We start from the raw sequence: 24724 nt of genomic DNA, 5'->3' as shown, positions 1-24724 counted from the left end.
ACTTAGACACGTGTAGGTACCATATTTATAGTATGAAACATCGTTGTTATAATATAATTTTTAGTAATAGACGAAAACAATTAGTTACGTTAATAACTTAACAGAAATTCCAGCATCAATTTCTTAATAAAAAATAATTATCATCATTATCATCGTCAGCCGATGGACGTCCACTGTCCACATAGGCCTTTTGCAGGGACTTCCAAACATACGATCCTTAGCCGCCTGCATCCAGGGAATACCTGCGGCTCGCTTGATGTCGTCAGTCCATCTGATGGGTCACAAACACTGCGCTTTCTAGTGCAGGGTCACCATTCTATTAAAAAAACTTTATAATTTTTAATTTGTTTAATTTTAACCTTATAGATACAATTAATATTCTAAAATACTGGAGTGATTAAATAGGTAGGTAATACTAATAGTAAGTTTGTTAAAATAAAATCGCATATATAAGTCCTCAATCGCGCAGTACCAGAGAGTAAGAGGCGTGCGGGGTAACACATTATTTTTGCAAACACCCTTTGAATATGAGACATTATAAACTCAGGCCTGTCAAGGAATAAGTGGGAATTACTATGGCAAGTTCGTTTATGACACTCCCATGATATGCGGGCGACGGGAGGAAAGGACTGCGCGGGGTATCCCTCCTCCCGGCCCACGCGGATCACCGGGAGTGTTACGAATGAATTTCCCAAACTATAATTCCTCCCGCTCTGATGTCACACTCCGCAGCCCTCTACCACGCGGCCGAGGACTCAGCTGTGTATCAACAAATTAACTTAGGTATGGTATTGTTATAACAAGTACGTAGGAACGATGAGCACTGGTAGTCTACGAGAACGAAATTTGCCAAACTATAATTCCTCCCGCTCTGACGTCACACCCCGCACCCCTCTACCGCTCGGCCGAGGACTCAGCTGTGTGTTCAACAACAAATTAACTTAGGTATGGTATTGTTATAACAAGTACGTAGGAACGATGAGCACTGGTAGTCTACGAGAACGAAATTTGCCAAACTATAATTCCTCCCGCTCTGACGTCACACCCCGCACCCCTCTACCGCTCGGCCGAGGACTCAGCTGTGTGTTCAACAACAAATTAACTTAGGTATGGTATTGTTATAACAAGTACGTAGGAACGATGAGCACTAGTAGTCTACGAGAACGAAATTTGCCAAGCTATAATTCCTCCCGCTCTGACGTCACACCCCGCACCCCTCTACCGCTCGGCCGAGGATTCAGCTGTGTATCAACAAATTAACTTAGGTATGGTATTGTTATAATAAGTATGTAGGAACGAAGATCACCGGTAGTCTGTTCACCGGTAGGTGTAGTCGGAGACTCTCCTGAGAAGGCAGCAGCTGGGCATCTCCAGCAGCAGCGACAGGCACAGCGCCGCTGCGAGCGTCACCAGCGTGCAGCCCGCGAAATAACACAACTGGAACAAAACTACAGCTTAACAGCCCCTATAGCCACGTGGCACGTCGATTCTCTTTCTACGCTCGCTAACGCTTCGAAAACTAGAAAAATGTATGGGAATGACAGATCTTGATTACGTGAGCTGTCGATAGCAAATGTCATTCCCATACATTTTTCTAGTTTTCGAAGCGTTTGCGATCGTAGAAAGAGAATCGATGTGCTACTTGGCTACAGAGGCTGGAGTCCTTAACAAGAACATCCACTCTCGAAAATACTCCAATATATATAAATATAAAGACGACGTTGAAAAGCTATACTTTCTCAGAAACTCTCGTAACTTATATATTTTAATGTAATCTACTTTACTTCATCGTTAACAACCCATATTCGGCTCACTGCTGAGCAGGAGTATCCTTTCAGAATTAGCGGGGTTAGGCCAATACTCCATCACGCTGGTGGCTTTACTGATTTTACTTATCACTATTGTCATAAAATAAACTGACGTTTCAAAAGTATAGTTTATACTCCTATAAAACAGAGAAAGTTTTTGTTTGTTTGCATTGAATAAGCTCTGAAACTATTAAACCGATATGAAAAATCCTGTGCACTTATGAAGCGCACAGGGTCTAATTTTATCAACTTACCTGTTTCGTTTCGATGCGAAGGGAATGTAGTAAAACTTATCTCGTTATCACTTGGCGTGGTTAAGATAGTTTCACGACACGAAGACTTTACATAGAAGGTCAAACGTCTTCCGAAAATAGAATATCCATACTAACAATGCAATAGAAGTGCGAGCAGAGAGCCGCGTCCGCTGACAGCAGCAGGTAGCGCGCTATGAGCCCGTGCAGCAGGAACATGGTGTAGCACAGCCGGCTCACTCCCACCACACAAGCGCTGCTCAGTATGGGACGGGTTTTACCTGGCATAACATAAAAATAAGGCGTGATAGCCTGGAGCCTGGAGTAGGCCTATACCTCAGACCAATTTTTGTTTAGGACCTGCCTCGCTAGACGTTACTTTTCTGTCAAAGTATATGATCAACGATCTAATGCGATTATAAAAACTGTCTCTATAAAAACGATGTTAAATAGTTGTAATCGTGTTCGTCGGTTAAAGAGCTCCGTAAAAATACCTTTCTGTGTAATTGAATTGTGTAAAAAACGGGCAAAAACTTCTAGTTTAGTATAAGATATATACCAAATCTAAGCTCGTTTTGCTCAGAAAATGACAGACAATTTTGTTCTGGACTATGAGTGCGATACAGGTCCTTCTATAATTGGTCTGAGGCCTATACTCATTGAGGAATTCTTAACATAATTATTAAGTACTATACTAACATACGTAACAATTTTAACCTTCTAACACTTATTTAAGAACAAACAATTGTAAAAAAATATACACACAATTTTGTTAAATATTAATAAACTAACCATCTAACACAAATAGTATAGGATAAATAAACTTAAAATAACTATGTAATTTATTGTTAAGAAGTAATAAAGGCTTTGTTTGTTTGTTTGATAGCCCAGTGGATATGTGGACCTCTGCCTCCGATTCCGGAGGGTGTGAGTTAGTCCCCGGTCCGGGTAATGCACCTCAGTTGTGTGCATTTTAAGAAATTAAATATCACATCCTCAAATGGTGAAGGAAAAACATCATGAGGAAACCTGCATACCTGAGAATTTTCTTAGTTCTCTGCGTGTGTGAAGTCTGCCAATCAGACCTGGGCCTGCGTGGTGGACTATTGGCCTAACCCCTCTCATTCTGAGAGAAGACTCGAGCACAGTAGTGAGCCAAATATGGGTTGATAATAATGATGAAAAAATTCCTCGGTGATTAAAAAAGACAATAGTTTATTTACTGTTGGTATACATCCTCGGAGGAATTAAAAAAAGTTATCGCAATGTCGCAGTTAAACCTTTTTCTTGTTTGACTAACCCAAACGGATTCTATCTCGAACCTATACGTACGTAAAGCGTTACGTTCACTGAGGTATATATTATGTTGTCCTTTGACGTAGATACTACGAGTATATCTTGTCGTTAATCGTGCCTCGTCGGTGGATCCAAGCAATCAGCAGGGATGCGAAAGATAGAACTATGGGCCTGTAGACATCAGGAAATGACATTCGTTATCGACAGGTCAACGTTAACGATCGGATCTGTCATTCCTATACATTTTTTTGTTTTGTTAGCGTTTGCAGAAAGAGAATCGACTTGCCACATAGCTACATGGTACAGGCCGTTTATATCGACAAGTACGAATATATCTATCTACGCCTACGCTTACATCTGTGGCCGGTATAGGAGTACTCACTGCAGAACCTGGTGGCGCAGAGCAGGGTGGGCCACAGCAGCGCCACGGGCCACGTGAGGTGCAGCCAGCCCGCCACCCAGCGGCACTGCACCCACGGCAGCACGAGCGACGCCAGCCACGTGCTCGCCGTCGCCGACCAGAAGCACCACGCGCTTGTCTAAAATATACACATCTCTGGCACAGCTGGGAATGCTCTTGAAACCGAAACTCAGTTCTGGGCTATAGAAGAAACCACAACAATTTTGCGGCAGTAGTTGTTGAAGAGGTCCGCCGAAATTAGTGTCAAGTTTCTGCTTTGGTTAAAATGAGTATTTAGTTCCCAGCTGTACCTATATATTCTGAATTGACTAAAGCGTGCCCTGGTAGTATGCTTTGGTCGTGGCTAGTCGCCACCACAGCGGCACAAATGTACTACATTTACTGTACTTTAGGTAATACATTTATTGTAATTTGGGTAGGTAGATATTTATTATTATCCTTATAATCCAAGAGCATTGTAACCAGGTGCGTAGGTACCCGCAGTATCAATGATACTGGGCCCCAAGACTGCAAGGGTGTTACTGCAGGGTTACGTATGAAAGCTAAAATTAATAAAATGTTGTCCACAATGTCCTTTAGTTTGAAAAACCTTTGTATATCATATAGGTTCTTTAAACATCTTTATTTTTTAAGAAACCTTTACCCTTCATATTAGGCCCCCCAACTAATTTGATTGCAACCAAGTTTGCTTTAAGGGAATAAATAATATAACACAAGGAAATAAACCAACGAACCTTAGAGACGGCACACTCTCCGTCCATGACGTACACCAACCAACCCGACAGCACTCCCACAAAGTACGGCGCCACGCGGCTCCACGGCCGGTTAATGACTATGGCGTACAAGGCGAAGGCGTTTGATGCGCTGGAACAAATGTAACATTGTTCATAGGAATGTAGCGACTCCGTTCACATAAAAATCGGTTGTTTACAGTTCCCGAAAAATCGTGGATAACTTCCCAAGATAAAAAGTAGACTATGGTTTGCTCCGAGGTTCAATGGCTTAGCCGCGAAAAGGTAACAGATAGACAGACTTACTACCGTATTTAAAATACTAGCATGGATATTACCAAGTCCTTGACTGCGCGGTACAGGGGTGCGGGATACGACAATAGACGGGAGCGAGAGAGGAACAGGCGGGAGGCGTTTTATTCATTTATTAATTAACAAATTGTTGCCTCCCTCGTTTCCCACAGTTACGATACCCCGCAAACAAAATATAGCGAGGACGAAAAATCAGCCCTACCGAGTCCCGACCCTCTATCTCTAAAATCATTTTATAAAATTTCAGAGATTAGTTTTCTATAAAAAATCTTCAAAGCTTCACTTTTTACGGCACCTCCAACAAATTTCGTTTTTAACCAACGGACACTGCCCGAGTTGCGTGGAAAGTAGCGAGGATAGTAAGCAGGTAAGTTGTGTTGTGTGGTCACGTTACTCGTCCTACCATATATCATGCCACGAATACTCGTGGATATAGGTATTTCTACTGGTGCTGAAAACTGTAATAACGATAATCCGTTCAGTTTTAGAGTTTTTAGAACAGACTCGACAGACGGGGCAAAAGGTAATATGCGCCTACCTATAGATCAAGTAATATAATAAATATTATCTCGATTATCTAACTCACCGCAGCTTAAAATCCGTGTAGGCAGTGGTGAGGTCGAAGCCCGTGGCGCCGAAGAGCAGCGCGGCGGCGATGAAGGCGGCCGCCTTGCGGTTCCCCGTCGCCAGCAACATGCACAGCAGCGCGCCCAGCGCGTGCAGCTGCGTCTCGGCCGACAGGTACCACGACACTTGCATGCACTGGACATATGCAATACTACTATATGTCGGACCAAGTAGAATTTGCTTGCCAGAAATTATTTGGAGAGGTACCTGGCTACCATCACGTCCTATATGTAAAGTCTCATGTCGCAAATTTTTGGGAAAAGTTGTACAACAGCAGTATTTTTCGATCTCTAATCCTTTCGACGTCCGTATTTCTTGCCACGTACCTACGACTTCAGTACCTTCATAAAAAGACTATAGGCAATTTCTAAATATTTCCCACTACGCAGTGAATGACGAAGAAGAAGGAATGAGAACTCGTCGAACGAGTTCCATATTAACTAGTGACTCGACCTACACCTACGTCTACGTGTCGCGTCGCCATCTCGTTTCATCCACTGTATGACGAAATCTTAAGTAAGCACTCCCAACTTGAATCTCATCCCTCCTTTCCATAAAATAATGCATTCCACAGAAGAAAAAAAGTGTGAAGACAGACTTAATGTCTGTCGATATTAGCACTATTAATAATATATGTCATAAAATTGCTGGTAGAATGTGAAGGTACAAAAATGTCAACTTGTACCTGTTCCTCCAGTGGATAGAGGTTGGAGATGTAGAGCAGGTTGCGCCACCAGTGAGTGTCGCAGGAGTCGTAGTCGCGCTCGGGCAGCAGCAGCACCGCCGTATCGCGCGACACTCGCGACAGCACCGCCGTCAGGAAGATGGTGTACATGTATGGTGGGAGCAATCTATGGAAGTCTTTTACCTTTATTTGCAAGTTCAGGAGAGGAATTTCAGGAGAATTCACGAAATTATATCCGTGACAGACAGTGAACAGTGCTCAAGGTTAAGGAGCTAGACTTAACTATGAGAGGCATTTTCGAGTTTTATACTCGCCTCGCCTCGCATTAATGTCGTAAGCAGATTTTCCGCTTAGTTGAAAAGAAAATAAAAATAGGTATATATCGACGATTTTATAATAAATATAAAAAGTCTTAATTTTAATCACGATTTGACAAACAACTTACCAAATTTTGCATTTTGGGAATTTGCTTTTGCAATTTAAGTGTCTTCTATTTTCTTTTGCTTTAATGTTAAACAGCAGATATAGTAATTTTCTTTGAAGATAATATATCTGCTATACAAAAACTAAACAATAATTGAAATTAGAAAAAACAAAGATTATAACATAAAAACTTTAAAGAAGACACCTCACCGGATAGCTCTGTTAGTAATAAAGCAGATGAGCTGCAACGCTTGTCCGCAGAAACCGCCCATGTTGACCAGCTCCTCCACGGAGTAGCGACTCTTCAGGTAGAAGAAGTGCTGCGCGCTAAACACGCCACTGTGGGCAAAGGAAACACTGTGGACATCTTCATAACCAACATCACGACAGCTAAACAAATATAAACTATTTGAAAATTACGGGCTGAGGGAAACAGTTTTCCTTCACGTAACTAAGCCGATTAAAAAAATAAGTAATTAAAGAACTGAGGAGGCATCGAGTTTACCTTACTATAACAATTAGCTTATAGGACAAAATGGGGAATGGAAAAAATCATGTACGAATAAACATATTTACCTGACAAAGAAAAGAGTGTCATAAGCCAAAGTTCCAGTAGCCAATATGTAAAACGCATTATTATGGTCGTCTACATCAGCGCCATTTTCTGGAACATAACATTTAGTGACATAGTCCTAATTACATTGGAATCCGTAAATTGTTATACAAAAATTTTTGAGCATGGAAGGGAATTATAAGGCAAGTGAACAGCATAGTTGATGAATCGAAGTTAGAAACGGAAGACCAAATCAAACGTTCTTGGGCCAAATCGCGGAAATTCTCAATAAGTCCCAAGTGTACTGTATAAACTTGGAAGTGAAAGAACGTGCCTATCCCCACGGGAATAAGGCATGACGATATGTATGTATTTTTAGGATGATTTATTGATAATTATTATAGTGTTTCGTGAGTAGGAATTTCGGAAATACCTTATTAATTAAATACCTGAAATATAATCCACGGTTACAGCGACGTGCACGAAAATGATCCACAAGACAGCAATTATTCTCAAAACGTGTATCATAGCGAGGTCCTTGTTCGCCATGCTCGTGTTAAATATTCTCATCCAACTGTGCTTCAGTGAGAAACTCAGCAATAGACTCTTGTACACGCTGTTCTTCCTTTTGTACTCAGTGGTGAGACTCGCGCACGAGTTGTACTTCAACCTCGGACACGGAACGCTCTCCACTTGTGAAGAGCTCGCGCACTGCTTCTTATACTTGCCGCATCTGTAACAGCTGGTGTTCCCTTCCGGAGTCACTACGTCTAGCGTAATCGACGGAGGCAGAGCCTTTTCTCTCATAGCTTTCTTTAGTTCACTGTAACTCTTTAAGGACAACGCCTCTCCTTCTACCAATTTGTGCTCTTTCCTGTGGACGTTGGCTATCTTTTCATCGGCATACCTGATGACAATGTTAGCACATTAGAAACGCTACGAACGTAACGTTTTCGACAGGAATATACCGAGATCATAGACGAAATATAAAAGTGGTTAAATTGCAAGTCAGATTTCTAAACAGTCTGTTAATCAAATGAAGATGTATTATTGTACCTAAATTTTGTTATTTGCCTAAAGAAACTCAAGTTACGAAGGATGACGGTTATTTAAAAATTTTGCTGCTATCCGCTTTAACCAGTAGGTACTCCTCACTGCAAGTCTACTACACAGATACTCACTTCCACTCAGATACTAGAGCACTTTCAAAAGCTTTTACAATACTGTGAGTATCATGATATAGTGAAGTAAACAAATAAATAAATACCTTTTCTCAATATCCTGATTGTACTGCTGCAAATCATAGCTCGACACTTGTTCCTTTTTACAAACATTAATTTTCTTTTCTTCTGCATATCTCTTGTCTTCATGGCTGTATTGCTGTAGGTCGAAACTCGACGTTTTGCTGTACGGTTTGAATTTAATCCAATCGAAGTCAACAATTGTGGCAATGATAGCTAGTACAACAAGACAAGCAGTGACTAATATAAGCATTACAGCTGCTATATCAGTTTTGATGTCGTAAAAATTTTCAATGTATCTGAGAGAGGTTATTCTAACGGATCTAGATACAGTTTTGTTTGTCTTCAAGTGGTCGTTGAGCATTATGGAGAAGTTGATAATAGATACGACCTCCTCGGCAGAACATGTACGTGGTAGACACAGCCCTAGCGTGATATCGTAGGACTGTAAGAGGAGAAACAAATTTAATTTGAACAGAACCAGAAATGTTGAAGAAGTAAGAACTTTATTGACAGCTAGTGGAACATCTTTGTTTCACTGATAAATTAGCTTTCCACTGGTGTCCAGGAGTTTCGGAACGTAAGGAAAAAAAATCAAATCTTTCCTCTTCATTATACTAGTTTAGAGAACCAATGACCAAAATGATACTCAAAAAATTTACTGTGATAGACGTGAGTGATCTTTTAAGGATTCCGTTTTTAAACGTACGTACGTTGGGAACCCTAAAAACAATGCTCCAGTAACAAACGTTATTTTAGATGCACCTCAACTTCTTGTTTAACTGTTGTAGGTTATAACCAGTGGCTTACCTTCGGCATAGTAAACTTGGTGATGTTGAGCATGATCTGTAGAGCGGTGTACGCCAGCGGCATGGGCGCTTCGTTGTCCTCCTGCACCACGCGCCTCATCAGCTCGTCGCGCTCTACTAGAGCATGCCATTCATCTATATCTGCAACGATTATATAGCTCATTAAACTTGTTATATTTTGTCTCGGTTTTCAGGTCCGAAAGAAAAACCTATATTCCATTCGTAGTTAACTACTCCTAATCAGAAGGTTTTTTTTTCATAACAAAATGCAGTCGCTGGCATAGACAAAACCTTTAGTGCTTATTCTCAGACTTATAAAGTAACACATACCTACTGTAGGATTGCGTTGCTTAATTAATGAAGTAGGTGTCATCATCATAGTTTGCTCATTACATTTCCACGAATTGGATGAGACGGCTTATTATTATAATATAGCAATATCAATTTTAAAATTTATACAATAAGATGTCTTCCAATACAATAAAAGTCCTATCACAATTTCACTATGAATGGCTACCAAAAATAAACCATACTTGTGTCATCGGGTTTGCCCGCATCACATGAAATTCTGTAGTTCATTTAATTAACAATTGAGGCGCTAAGAGGTGATAGTGTGATATAAAGTCCTTACTTCCACCGAACTCCTTCTCCCTGCTGAGCAAGGTGTTGAGGTAGTCTCCGCTGTAGAACTCGCCCCACGTGTCGTTGCTTTCCGTCAACACGTGGCTCTTGTCCTGCAAAACATTTTTGAAGAGTTGCCTATGTAACATATCTGCAAAACCTACCAATTTCAATGGCCCCATCGACCACACGGTCTCATGGACCGAGTCGTGGGAGGGCGAGCCCGTTACTTGCTCTTCGCGAGTTTTCGCCGCCTTATTGACTGCCAAAAATATATTTATTCGTGATCCTTGTCATCCTAGATCCCAACGATTCCCCCTGTCCCCGCGACCCGTTAATGGCAAATAATATAGAACGACAACAAATACATCACAAAATCTTGAGAAGTCTTGACGTACAAAGATAAAATTGGGCAGGGCAATTTACAGTTAGGTAGTAGACATCGGATAAATAGTAATTAGTAGACGTAAGAACGGATTTTGCAAGAGATCTAATGGCGGACGAAGTCGCGGGCGTCCGCTATTTGCTTATAAAGGAACCCCAGACAGAAGTAGGAGTTGCAACCCCACACCGGAAAACAGTCTGCTCAACATTCCACTAGGTGAGTCGATGTCATGAAGCGGATTACGAGATGCCGCTGCGTGCCAGCGGCTCGAGACCGTGGTATTTGAAGTTTCTTACAGAATGCCTATGTCCATCAGTAAACGTCCATCGGCTGATGATGATGTTGATGAATATGATTATGAGCTTTAATTAATACTTACTAACTTAAGGCACTGTTGTTTGGAGCCAAGCCAGAACCTCTTCCCTTCAAACAGACCGGACTGGTACCGGCCTGAGGCATCTGCAGCTGTAAAATGAGATGAGTAAACATACTTTTACATAGGAGGAAACTAGTGGGTATAGCACCCAGGACCCGAACCCAGGATCTTCGTGGTTTTCGTGATCACGGTATATAGTAAAAGCTTAGATAAGTTGACTTGTAATGTAGGTAACTAAATCTTGATAAATAAATTAGGAGAAAGGCGGATGCTACAAAATACCTACATAGATAAAAACAATTACCTATCATAATAATAAACATTCATTCAATTCATTAAACAATCCTGTAATAATTATATGTCTTAAATTATGTAGGTGCGTCCAATACAAAGCGTAAAAAAGTGCCACTATAAATTATTGAATTAACTCGATCGTTTAACTCTGTCAATTAGAGGCTTAATTAAATATGAATTATAGTTTTTTTCCGACATATTCTGTCACCAATTGTGACAATGAAAAGTAGTCTTTATAGTTCTAGTAGCAAATGCTAATATGTGTACATTGATCCATAAATAAATAATGGATGAGTCGGTGACAGACAACTGCGTTTGCACTAATTGCGTGCAACAGCAACTCGTAAACTCTTGCTTTTCAATGCGATGTGCGTGAGATTATACGTTGCTATAATCGTAATTGATTATGGTCACAAATTACACACCGAACCGGATTTTTGCTATAAATTAAATGTAATTTTATACAAATTTATATAAAAAGTATTTCCCCGATTTTTCAAAAGGCCTGCAATCGGTTAACCTTATATTTTTTTCGTATTTCTTTATTTTTTCCCATTGGATTAGTAGACATGACTTTCGATTAAGGGATAAATATTGGATAGAATTTTTGCAATTGCACGTTGTAGAGTCAACATCTCCTGAGGATGCTCCGGTTTCGGGGTGAAACGTACGTAGAGAGTATTTTGTCGGACCTGGGTAACGTTGTCGCATGGGTTCACTTTTCGCGGATGATAGCAAAATAAATAAATCATTCATTATATAAAGGATAAATGTTTAAAATAAAACTGGTGTAACCGTAACCCCCTTAGACGCTACACATCAAGGGTCCAATTCCAATTCCGTAACATTTAAATTGTATTGACTTCTTACTGCATCTTCAAATACAAAACATTTTGAAAAGTTTGTGAATGTTGACCATTTATTAATTACATTTCTTTGTGAAATACCCACGGAAATATTATAGAATATTAACAGACGCTTCGAGGTTTCACCCGCGTAGTTTCCGTTCCCGTAGGAATACGGGAATAAAATATAGCATAAAGCTTCTCAACAGTGAAAGAATTTTACATTATATTTATATTTATATTTTTTGTTCAGTAGTTTCAGAGCCTATTCAATGCAAACAAACAAACGAACTTACAATCAAATCTTTCCTCTTTAAAATATTGGTATAAATAGTATCTACTTATCTATTAGAGAGAGATTATTCCTTTTACTATAAAGGATATAATTGTTTTTTTTTTATTTACGGATCTGTGTTTGACAGAACCTGAAGATGAACTTATCGAATCTAAACCCGGACCATTTAGCCATAAAATATTTTTTTTTTGTATTTACAGAGCTACCTCTGTATCAACCTTTTTGTTGTCTATGTAATTCAAGATAATTAATCCGAATGTGATGAAACTTTTATATTAAGTTGTTCTACGTATGTTTCAAAAATCCTTTCTTTTTCTATAAATAGAAAATATATAACTTGTAAATTGATTATAAAATGTTTAAATTTTATCTATAACTTACCTCTGTACGCCCAAGCACGCCCCCCTGCTAAATCCCTCAAAAGCACACTAACATCCTCCCAACAAAAATCTCCAATATTTAAATGCACACCGTTCTTTATTTTGGGCCACACGTACGACAAAAAGGACGGATCAAAAACTATAAACAAATTGTCCATCACTTCTCCACGCGTTTTGTAGCTCCTGGAAACTTTCAGCTGTTCCTTTTTTGAATTTACGCTTCCGCCATATTCACGGGAAGTTATACATTCCGTTAAGTTTAAAAAACAAATTAAATATAACAAAATTGTTAACACTTTCACCTTCATTTTGGCATTTAAAATTTATGTTTATTGTTCTTTTTTATTTATTTTGTGTCTCCAATTTATATTAATTGCGTGCGCGCACGTTGCGTTCAGAAACATTAATAGACTCCGATATTCATTTCGCACGCAAACTCAAAGTCAATGTAAGGAGAGCGCAATTTCTAAATGTTAATAGCCGTTTAAAAATTCAGTTTTTAACATGTTTTACTTTTAGCGTAATGATTATGTAACGGCAGGCAGCGGGCTAGGCTTGTCGGAAGATTATAGACCCGGCGAGTTATCGACTTCGAATATATTCCAGCGACTTATTTATTTCATTTTCATGATAAATTATGTAACAACCATTCATTAGTAACGAATAAATATTCAAATGTGATAAAATCAGATGCGATATACATATGTGACACTAATTTATTCATCAATTTTGTATATCATGTAATATCGCTTATAATATTGCGTTTAGGGTGCAATTTAGCGTAAAAACAAGTTTACTCGAGAGGCGTGCTGTTTTTAAACGATTAACTTAACATTTCCTCCATGCTTCAGAGAGCACGTGAGTCATTGGCCCTGTTGGTGTGTAATAAATTACATCTTTGGTTGTCATTATAGCTTGGCAACTTCGTTCGTAGCACTCCCGAAGTTCGGCGCAGGGCGGGGGGCGTGTAGCGATGAATGGAAAAACCCACGATTGATGCACGTCACTTCCCAGCACTCACGATTTCACACCTGTGCAGTCTTAACCCCAGTCGTCCGCATATCATAGGAGTGTTATTAACGAACTTGCCAGACTATATTTTGTGATCTATTTTCTTAAACGAGGTGGCTTTCCGTGATAATAGATGAAGAGACATTAACAGGAAAGTATCAAAACAACCTTGGCTCCTCAGCATAGTCCAAGAGGCCACATCCAGGTGGCCTCGTAAACTTCTGCAGCTTCGGCCTCAGTTCGAAGCGACCCAGATGTAAACAAGTAAACCCACAAGTAACAGCCAACAGCCTGGCCATTAAAGTAAAATTATCAATTTTTTTTTATAAAAGTAAACTGCCGGGTGGTTAGGGTAGGTCTGGGTACAAAAATAAAAACCTCATTGAAATGTTAGTAATAATTATTTATTACCTGTCAAAAAAGACAATAGTTTACAATCGTTAATATTAACATTAAAACTTCATCTGGTGTACTTAGTAAATACAATTAGCTAGATTTATCCGCACAGTCTCTGACACACTCCACTGCACACACACACACACAGACGACCGGGCACGCACACGTTGCCTCCGTATCTTACACGCTACTGCAGTTACATCTGTCGCAGCCGCTTGTTCGGCCGCTGCCCGTCGTTCATGTAGCCCTGCTGCGGACAAAAACAATGTCAATATTATACTCATCCATGTAGGGGTCCCCCGGACTACAGAGAACAAGTGTGAAAACAAAAATTAGTCAAATTTAATCTACAATCTCAATTTATCTAGTGCTTCCTGGAAAAAAAACTGCTAAAAAAAAATTTCGGGATTTGCGGCTCGTATATTGGGTCCCCCAACTTATTTTGATACAGGGTCCCTCCAAGGCAAGTTACGCCACTGTACTGTCTTCATCATTCATCATTAACAATCGATGGATGTCCACTGCTGGACATAGGCTTCAACGGTCTCGAACCACCAGCATCCAGCGGCTCTCTGCAACCTGCTTGATGTACTCAGTCCATCTAGTGGGGGGTCTACCAACAATGCGTTTTCAGCATATTATGCTGTAGCTTTTCTATATTGTTCTAAATCACTGTCAAATAGGATTTTCATAATAAAACATAGAATAGAGAGATTGTGTTCTATGAATTTCAAAGAGTAGTACTTTGAATTAGGTGATTTTCAAAGAGATATTGTATTCTATTCATAAATATGATGTACATTTGAGAGGTCATCCATAGGCTGGCAATTGTGAGAACATTGCTCGTACATTTTCTTTTTTAACCTAAAAATTCTTGTCAATCTAACTAATTGTTCAAATGGTCGTGAACCAACCATGAAATCAATAAATAGCTAAACGCTCAATAATGACGACGCAGACGATAACCAATTACGCTTCTATGGCTATAAATTGGAAATGTTTACTTTTAAATTGGACTTTATCCCAAATTCTATAATTGTTATTAGCAGGTGTTCATCTAAGTTATTGACCTACAGAGTAGAAATTTTGACTTGGCTTATTTTCAATACCTATAAATAAAATTTTAGTGTCTGTCTGGGATTTAAAAAATAACTTTAATCCCAGACAGACATTATTTTAACATAGAACAGATTTTAATGTGACTTTCAATTGAAGATAGAAGAGGTTCTTCACAACATAAAAAAGCTGCTTTTATCTCGGAAAAATCAATGGTTTCCAAGAAACTGAATTTCACGTGGCCGAAAGTTAGTGGTCCGCTAGTTGTGAAAAAGAATGTTAGCCATATTTTTTACCATAGATAAGCGTGTCAGACCTAAATGGTTGACCGGTGAGCATCGAAAGTAATGTTTTATACTTTAAGTAAAATCCCTTTCATATGGCTATTTATATATTACATCAGTTTGTATGTCATTCTTTCTGCACACTCCAACGGACTTTCTATCGATATTCGCAGATAGATTAGGGTTAGTTTATTAAACAAAGAATATACAGGGTGCTCAGGAGTGGGAGTGGGGTGCCCATAACTCTGGATTTATATTCTTTACCAAAAATTAATTAAGAATGTTTAAAGAACATGTGTTCTAAAATTAATATTTTCAGGGGTAAATAATATTTCTTTTGTAAATAGATTTTAAAATGTGTCCCTTATATGCATCCTTGTAATTATAACGTAGCCAGCGTACATATTTTAAAATGCGCGTGTTACATAGATAGTTAGAATTATTCTAATTACTTTGTATGAAAACATAAAAAGTTTTAATTTTTTAGTTAATAAAATAGTTAGTTATGTAGTTCGGCTCCTTTAAGTGGACTCGTCAACATCAGTAAGTTATGGGAAATACTCCCCAGCACCCTGTATACCTACAGGCTTTGTTTAATTTTGTGGTGTAGGCCTAGGGATTATTCTGCAAAAATGCGAGCTTCGTTAGTAAGCACCAGAATGTAACATTTAAATTGAACAAAGCGATATACCTGTATGCACTCTTCACTCTTTCAAATGACACTCTAGTAGTTCTGAAAAGAATGCACAGAATAATATACATGGCAAAGAGATTTTTTTTCTGTCAACATATATGGTTCAACTGCATTTCTTTGCACATTTTTCTATGCACTCGTTTCGGCTATAGATTAAAGACGCATGCGATATGAAAAACAAAAATGAAAAAAAAAGTGAAAAGCATGTATAAAAAGTTTGCAAAAAAATACAGGTACAAAATAAAAATTATAACCAAAAAAAAAAGTATAACAGTACAATTAAATTAAATCAGTATTATAATAGTATTGTTAAAAATATAAAAAAGGACAAATAAATAAATGAGAGTTTAATTAAATTATTAATATTTGTCGTATCACACTATTGTATACAATGTATTTTACTTCATCTGGTAAGAATACTAGACTAATTACTAACATCAAGCTATTATGTAGAATTCTTAAATGAAATTAATCAGTTCTGCTCATTCAGAGTGAGTTGTCTTGGTCTTTATTAACAACCTATTAAAATAAACATCAAATCAATTGAGAAATGTCAACTACCTACTGTATGATATCCACGTAGGTAGCAGATGACATATTTTGATAGATATCATCTCAATTGCTAAATGTCAACTAGCATACGTCAAAGTTAGTTGAATTAGCCTGTTGATCGGAAAACGAGCAGTCCACAGAGAACTAGTTGGAGTATAGATCTATTTTTGTATAGTCGTGCTTTAAATCAAACAAACAGGAGGAGGTTCTATGTATTTTTTTATTTTTACCTTTCAACCTCGCTCTCTGTGAAATAAGCCTACTTGATGAAACTAATCATTTTTCATAAATTGTTGGGCCCAGATTGTATGAATTAACCGTTACAATGTCCAAATTAGTGTCAGTTATTAAATAATAGTATCAGTTTTAATCTGGTTTACTTAAATTTTTTTTGCTAGCCACCATCAAATAAGCCCACATGCCTGTATCGCTAATATCCGATGGTGGGTAGCATTAAAAATTAACATATTGGCAAGTACCAAAATATAAAATGCACTATTTCAAACAAACTCACATAACAAAAAATATTAACAATTGTAAATGCTAATTATTTTCACCAGACTACAAGAAGGTTATTGTGATTTAATATATAAAATAAAGGAAATTTATCGTTAATTTTTGTTCTGTAATGAATGTCGGGCCCAAAATGGTCTCCTTTGATTTTCAAATACATGTATGTACCCTGGCAAAGTCCGTTGATGACACTCATCGCGAGCGACGGGCGGAGAAGGACTGCGGGGGTGTGAAGTCGTGCGAGCGTATCGCTACAGTACGGTATAGTATCGCTAACCCCTCCAGGCCCCCGCGGACTATCAGAAGTGTTACGAACGAATTTGCCAAGCTATAGTACGAGTGTAACAAGCCATTTGTTTCGCGTTGTCTATGAGTGCAACGGTAGGTGCTCACCGGGCGGCCCATGAACTGCTGCGGCGGGATGTAGGAGCTGACGGGCCCGAAGCCGCCGCGCGGGAACGAGCCGCCGCGCGCGCCGAAGCCGCGCCCTCGCCCGCCTGCGCACACACACACACACACACACACACGTTACTACTGACCTACAGGCCTGACATGCGACACACGACATATCTCATGTAGACAAAATGACATTGTCGATCAATAGCGGCGAATTCAAAACATAGCTCCCTTTCGTCCCGTCACTACGTAAGAGAGAGCGATATTATCAGTTCAGCAGCTATTGGTCGATTGTCTTTTTCTCTTCATGATTACGTGATATGTCATGTCACGATCACGAGATATGTAGAGTCGAGCATGTCAGACCTGTGGGACTTACCATGACTTCATTTGTAAATATGGTAACCAAATAATAATATAAAATTATAATAAAAAGATTTTTGAGTTTCCCTTATTATTGAAGATTATTTTTATTTTACATTTAAATGAAAATTAGATAACTCAGGAACTAATTTTTTTTTTAATTAAGATTTCCGAACTCAACTAACGCAATCAGAATGTCAGAGTGGAAATATATACAAATCGTGCTATTGCTATCCAGCGCCGCGCTGATCAAACTTTCCACATTCATATGGCGGTTTAGGGTCGTAGTTTTAAAGTTTTATGGCGCATTTTTGTTGATTTTCGCCATTGTAACATGTTGTTGCAGTTCTGCTTACCCCTGTAGTTGCCGCGGCCGTTGAACCCGCCGCCGCCGCCGCCGCCGCCGCGGGGCCTGAAGTTGTTGGGGCGCGCGGCCGGCGGCGCGCTCGGGGTCGCCGGCGCCGCGTTGTTGCGGTTCTGTGCGGCGTGCTGCCGCTTGTTCTGCGACGATAAACAAATCATCATCTATAGCTCGGGTGTAGTCTATGGCGACGCTAGACCTAGAGTCCTTTTCGTGAAAGAAGTTCGCGGATAAAACCTGAACTAAAATTGACAGCACCTTACGCTAATGACCGCCATTACCAAATAAGGCGCCATTAAGACATTAGCGCCGCGTCTGGTGGACTCCTTTCACGAAAAGGACTTTAGACTAAAGGACTGAAGACATTGACAACTTGATTAATCTTGGAACAGAACAGCATCAGCTCTGGGATTCTATTAGTTTTGATGTTTCTTTATTAAAAGTATATTTAAATTACAATTAATAAAATTAGCAATAAATCAAAAATTATTATTATATTACAATGCATACAAACACTGGTGACCCAACCTACGCTAGTATCAAGAACCACGTGTGGTGGAAGGCCTACCTTGTTGGTGTTGGCCGCGTGCGCCTTCTGCTCATCCTCGTCCCGGTACTTGGAGACGGTGACGAGGAAGCCGTTGATGCGCAGCTCGCGGTCCAGCTTCAGCGCCTTCTCCACCGACTCCTTCTCGCGGAACGTCACTCGCACTGAGGCAAACATGGCTACTGTCAAACTACATTCTGTCAACAGTCAGTAAGTTGACAATACCATTTTCCTTACTTAGCTCTCATTCCCACAAGGTTTTTTAAAAAGCCTTCAAATACAACAAATGCATTCCCAAGTATATTATGTTCACATTACAGCTTTTTTTTAAAACACAACGCTTTTTTTGGAATAGTGTTGCATTTTCTATTTTGGGTGTTGGAAATTGACCTTCATTTAACTTAAAGAGAGATTTTTTAATGGACGTTAAAATACCTCTCGTGCGGATGAGAGCAAAGTGTGAAGTTTGGAACCATATGTTATTGGCTTTGTTAACAGTGTTTAGTTTTGTAAGTTCATCCCAAGTGAGTTGTTACAATTTTAACGATAGGTATCAACATCCAACTAAGAAAATATCAAATGTAATTTTGTAAAATATGCTTCGGTATCTCTTTATCTCTATAAGATAGAGACAGAAATGAGGAGAAAAATTAGGAAATATTGAGTTTTTCTTTATTCTTTGGGCTGAAATTTTAAATGTAACAAAATTTCAGATTAGAGTTGTCAATTTTGTTATGTACAGAAAGCTTGTTAGCCTGTCAGTCCTGGTCATTATTAATATGTGAGACTAATCACTCTACGAGTTTAACATTATAAGTATACACCCTGTAGTGAGCCAGTCAAATAGACTTATAATAATATTAAGTCTCAATAGATCTATGGTAAAGCAGTCGGACTCATCACCGAGGGGTGGTGGTTTGATTTCGCCCCTTTGGATTTCCCGACTTGGAGAAGAATGGGAATATTGCTCATATTTAAAAGATATGGCAAATATTCTTTTACTAAAAAAACAATAATAATAACAGTAACAGTGGAATTCATAGACGATGTAAGGGCACCCCCAGGATATCATTCAACCGCTGAGTGTGGAATTTAACCTCTATTTGTATGAGAATTTGACACTCAGCGGGTGAATGCTCCCCTGGGGATGCCTCTATATGGGATGAATACCACTGTAAGTCAACTACACTACTCACATATCTTGTACTTGGTCTTGCTGAACTCGTGAATGTGCGCGATGTCGCCGCACTGCGCGAACAGCGCGCGCACGTAGTCGGTGCCCGCCTCGTACGGCACGCCCACCAGCACGGCCGTCTCCGCGCGCGACTCGGCCGCCACCGCCAGCGCGCAGCCGTCCAGCACCGTGCCCGCCTCCGCCAGCGCCTGCGACACGCAGCGCGTCACCCACCGCGTCTCCCGCCTGTCGCACGGGGACTAGCGACAGTCGCCATGAGCTTGTCCGCGTGCGACAGAAAAAGGAATTCATAAACGCTATACTTTATTGGTACTTGTATTGTTGGCTTCCGTAGTCCGTAGTTGTGTATTTCCTCAGTGCTGGAAGTCTGTGCGTGTTGGCAGTGATAACCTACGTATCCGAGACTTGACCGCTGACTATGGGCTTTATTAGAAGGCTCAAAATCACTCAGCGGGCGATGGAGCGAGCTATGCTTGGAGTTTCTCTGTGTCGAAATCATGATCGAATCAGGAATGAGGAGATCCGCAGGCGAACCAAAGTCACTGACATAGCTCAGCGACTCGCGAAGCTGAAGTCTAAATAGTTCGAAAAGCCGATGGGTCTTAAGGAGCTAGAATGACGACCCCGCACCGGAAAGCGCAGTGTTGGTCGACCGCCCACTAGGTGGATCGAGGATATCAAGCGAATTGCAGGGGGCCACTGGATGCTGGCGGTTCGAGATCGTTGTGCTTGGAGGTCCATGTAGGTAGATAGGTAGATCTATTCCTAAACGAAGGCCAATCTCATATATGTATGAACATGAATGAAGAATGCGCCTGCAGTCATACCCTGCACCTATACAACACGACTTATCTTGAGACGCTAGAAAGAACACATGTTGGCCAATGGCAGCGGAACCGGAAACATCACTCCCTGTTGCATTGTTGGACAAAGAGATTTGACTGGGACAACTGTATTGGTCGACAATGTCTTTATCTCTTCATGAGATATGTAATTGACATATAATAGGTCTACTGTACTGCGAGACTTGGATAATTGATTTGTCTATAGAAGTGCACACAAATGGCAAATTACGATTATCTTAGAATGAGTGCGCTTTGTGAATCAAAACCGAGTCAATCAATTACACAGCAGCATTTTTTAATGATGGTTTTGAAGTCAATACAATTGTAATATAATAAGTATGTATTGAAAACATTTAACACCAAAGGTTTATATTCCTTGGCTGACAATTAAGAATTAAAAAAAAAAAAAAACAAAAGTCTTATATGTATAATATCAATCTGAATAGGTTTCATAGGTAAAGTTTATCTCAAAACCTATGAAAACATATGGTTCTATTTAGTTTGCTATCATAAGTATCCATTTCATAAAATTTATAAGACTTACCTTTGTACCATCAAATGTTGCTAAAAGGTCACATAAATTTAGATAAAAGCCTTGCAATTAGTTATTTTACAATTTTATACATGAACTACAATAATATTTAATTAACATTAAGTTCATGTAATAGAAATGAATTAAAAATATATCTGCATAATAAGAATCTTACCTTTTTAATTGCAGCATAAAGTTAGCATAATGCTAAATTTGACGATTTTGACCAAAAGACAGGGGCTTTTTGGTAGATTATTGCAATTGATTTCTCAGTCGAGCAATGTATTTAACCAAATGAAAAGTATTGTCCACCAGACAGAATACTTAGATACTTAAGTTCTTACTACTTAAGTAAAAAAATCCTTATACCTATTACTAGTGTTACAAGTTAAAGCTATATTCTAAATTTCATTTTTTAGACAACACAGCCAACAGTTTTGGCTGTGTTGAATGAATGAATCAGCCCATCAGTCAGGACATCCTATAGAGCTTACTTACAATGACAATACATGCTTTTAATATACTTTATATAAAATATCCATAATACCAAGAATGCTCGACTAATTTTAGTGTACCTACTCAACAATTTTTATGATAATAAAATATTCCTGACACATATATCATAATGTGGATACAATAAGAAATAATAAATAATGTTGAAATTTACACCAAGAAAGTAACATAAATGAGTTAATGTAGGATTTAGTGCAAAGTGTATCAGTGACAGATACTTACAAGAACCCAGCAAATTAAGGTTCACATTGTTCCAATATTTCAGAGTATCCAAACAATCCAGATTTGCAACTCTTTTGATACTGATTCTACCAACAAAGCTGTTGTAATTATAATGATGTTAATCCTCAAGCACTCTTTGATTAGATCCAAAAAGATAATTTATATATGATCCTATTTTCACCCTCATATTCACCTTGTGTTTTATCAGATAGCATGGGTATGGTGACAGTCGCCTGTATGACGTTCATATTACGTACAACTGTCGTAAATCGCGGCAAACTTTCAAGAGTGAAACGAACTGTAGCACACTGGCCACACCTGGCAAAAACAGCTCAACCTCACCTAGAGGAAAATATTGATCAAGAAGCTTATTAAGTACAAATAATTGTGTGCCACTTTTCATTTAGAGCGATTGCAGGTTTTTTTTTATTGTTCAAAACAAAAAGTGTTAATTATTTAGGTACAAAGTTGCAATCCTCATACACTTGTTATTTTTGTGAGAATTAGAGCCTATCCTAAATCTAGACTAAGAAGCTTTGGGCTTAGGTAGAATATGAATACATTATCTCTTAACCATTTAAATTTAAGGCTGTCATTGCTTTTTGATGTAAAATTTTCAATATAATCATTACAATATACTAAGAATCAACAAGATACTGCAAAGCTGGATTGATATTGTGAGGTCAATACAATTTAAACACAAGTGCTAAACTAAACTGATATTAATCTAAATAAAGTAAAGTAGTGGCCACCAAATTGGATAATTTCAAAATATAGATTTAGTACATGCTATCAATGTAGTCACCTGGATAAACTTCAAATCTGGGAAAACTTAGCTTATTTGAAACAATGTGAACAAGACTTAAAGATGTTGGTATGTGTGCTGACATCACAGAAATAGGTATCGGCTGATCTACTACCATGGATGAAATAAAAAAAAAACATTTTTTCACTCTACATTAAAAAAATGTAAAATTCCCAACAAGTTTCCCAGTAGCAGACCAGCCATTTGAAACATTCAAATAGTCATTCATACTTTACAAGGATCTGAAGGTAATTTGGAAACATCTAGCCTTAACATTAACAGCCTTTCAGGGTTCCACCCGTCGCAAAGGCATTGTCTAAAGTAACTAATAAATATCATAAAATCTTCAATAATTAAATTAAAAAATGTTAATAATCATTTTTGTTTACCTTTTCCAGGGAATCTTTGTTTTTGAATTCGACTATAGCCGATAAAGTTGGTGTAGTGGTCAGTTCGGTTACAATGATTGGACCACGTCTAAAAAGAAAAGAAAAAATTCTCCCGTTAATATCTCATTCCAGAGTGTTCTATGTGCACATTGACACTCTAGAACATTATCATTTTTTATAATTAAAAATTTTGTGATTTCAGTCGCAATACATTATAATAATATTCACAGTAAAATATAGTTTTGTAAAATTTACTGCAAGAGTTAAAAATTGTGTAAAATTTTCATCTTATCAAAGTTGTAGCAATGAATGAAACATTTCGATTGAATATGTAGGCATGTCATAAAATCTAGTGAAAATCTCAAAAAACTGACTTAAAAATTCAAGGATTGATATTTGAATGTTAACAAATTGAATGTTGATGGCTTTTTAATATTTATACAAAAAATGGCTGCCTAATTGTACTCACTTGACACTGGTGACTTCCCCATGCTTGGAAAATAGTTCCTTAAGCTTGTCTTGATAGTCAAAGAGACAGCTTGGCGGGAGGTTCTCCACGAGTAGTTTACCAGATTCAACCTTTTCTTCCTTCGGTTCTTCTGGTTTAGCTTCTTCTTCCTTGGTCTGCTCGCCTTCTACAGTCTGTTCTTCGGCAGCTGCTGCTTCTTCGGTCTGTTCTGCAACTGCTTCTCCATTGTTTTCTTCAGCTGTTTCCACTTCGGCCACTTCCGCTTCGCCCTCTGCCGCCACGGGTTCTTCGGTTTTCGGCTTAGCCGCTGGCTGGCTTTTCGCGCCGCGACCTCTTCGCGCCACCATTTTAAGTGTTCAACTGTAAATTAACCACACAAAATACGAATAACTAATTCCCACGAAACAAAGTTACCGAGAAGCTTCGCTAAGTTAACTGACCGACTCCATTCATTTCCCGCCATATAGATACATCTATCTTGTAGGTACAGAAAGGTTTAGCAGTCTAACACCAAGGACAAAGTTGTAATTCGCGAAAATAGCGCAAATATATCTAAGTATGTCCAAGAAATATTTATTATTTAAAATGTTCTCAAGGTTTCTGCAGTAATGTGCAAATAACGGTAAACATCAATACCAAGCGGGCCCGCCATGAAGCATGGCGTTCATGGAAAATTCACGAAACCTTTTTCGTCGCAGTTCAATAAATTCTATATCAAACAAACATTATACAACAAAATGTCCTCAATGAGCAAGCAAGTGATACTTACCAATGTATTATTTAACAGCACTACCGCACAAAATATAAATCACTGTAATGTAAAAGACGCCAATTTTTAGATGGTAAAATAGCACGCACCCGGCATCACGCAAGCGCATCCGCCATTAATTAGATATGTTGCCATAATCAAAATTCAAACAAATTAAAAATCTAATATGCCATAGAGGATACATTTACAATCCATGGTTGAGGCGACCATAGATTTACGAGTCGGTCTTCGACCATTAATAACAGGACCTGCCTCGCTAACCGTTACCTCTCTGGCAAAGATCAAAAATCAATGATCTAACGCGTTAATAAAAACTGTTGCTATAAAATCGATGTTTCATTGTTGTAATCGTTTTCGTCGTGTAAAGAGCTCCCTAAAAATGCCTGTTTCTGTAGTTGAATGGCATAAAAAACGTCCAAAAACTTGTTATTTAATAAAATATGAAGTAACGTTTTATTT

General features: G+C 38.7%; 2 protein-coding genes across 5 annotated transcripts; both read right to left on the bottom strand.

Moving 5' to 3' along the window:
- Positions 1-334: 334 nt before the first annotated feature.
- Positions 335-12892, bottom strand: LOC112046726 (uncharacterized). Its single transcript, XM_052881264.1, has 14 exons — positions 12355-12892; positions 10543-10628; positions 9789-9891; positions 9159-9298; positions 8375-8793; positions 7557-8014; positions 7131-7218; positions 6765-6893; positions 6132-6297; positions 5406-5581; positions 4511-4640; positions 3738-3894; positions 2198-2340; positions 335-1437 (listed from the first exon to the last, which is right to left on the bottom strand). Exons 1-14 carry the CDS (start codon positions 12659-12661, stop codon positions 1318-1320), a joined length of 2622 nt encoding a protein of 873 aa, XP_052737224.1. The 5' UTR covers positions 12662-12892; the 3' UTR covers positions 335-1317.
- An 854-nt stretch (positions 12893-13746) lies between these two features.
- Positions 13747-24425, bottom strand: LOC112046732 (uncharacterized). Of its 4 annotated transcripts, none has more exons than XM_024083497.2 (9): positions 24266-24425; positions 23497-23856; positions 23028-23115; positions 19723-19909; positions 18548-18690; positions 17975-18119; positions 17253-17356; positions 15792-15833; positions 13747-14010 (listed from the first exon to the last, which is right to left on the bottom strand). In XM_024083497.2, exons 2-8 carry the CDS (start codon positions 23841-23843, stop codon positions 15825-15827), a joined length of 1023 nt encoding a protein of 340 aa, XP_023939265.2. In that variant the 5' UTR covers positions 23844-23856; positions 24266-24425; the 3' UTR covers positions 13747-14010; positions 15792-15824. The 4 variants fall into 4 exon arrangements, with proteins under 4 accessions (XP_023939265.2, XP_023939266.2, XP_023939263.2 ...); XM_024083498.2 differs by having other exon boundaries at positions 13747-14007; XM_024083495.2 differs by lacking the exon at positions 15792-15833.
- Between the last annotated feature and the right edge of the window lie 299 nt (positions 24426-24724).

This window comes from Bicyclus anynana, chromosome 4 (genome assembly GCF_947172395.1).
Source record: "Bicyclus anynana chromosome 4, ilBicAnyn1.1, whole genome shotgun sequence".
Taxonomy (NCBI): domain Eukaryota; kingdom Metazoa; phylum Arthropoda; class Insecta; order Lepidoptera; family Nymphalidae; genus Bicyclus; species Bicyclus anynana.
This window is presented reverse-complemented; position numbering and strand designations above follow the sequence as displayed.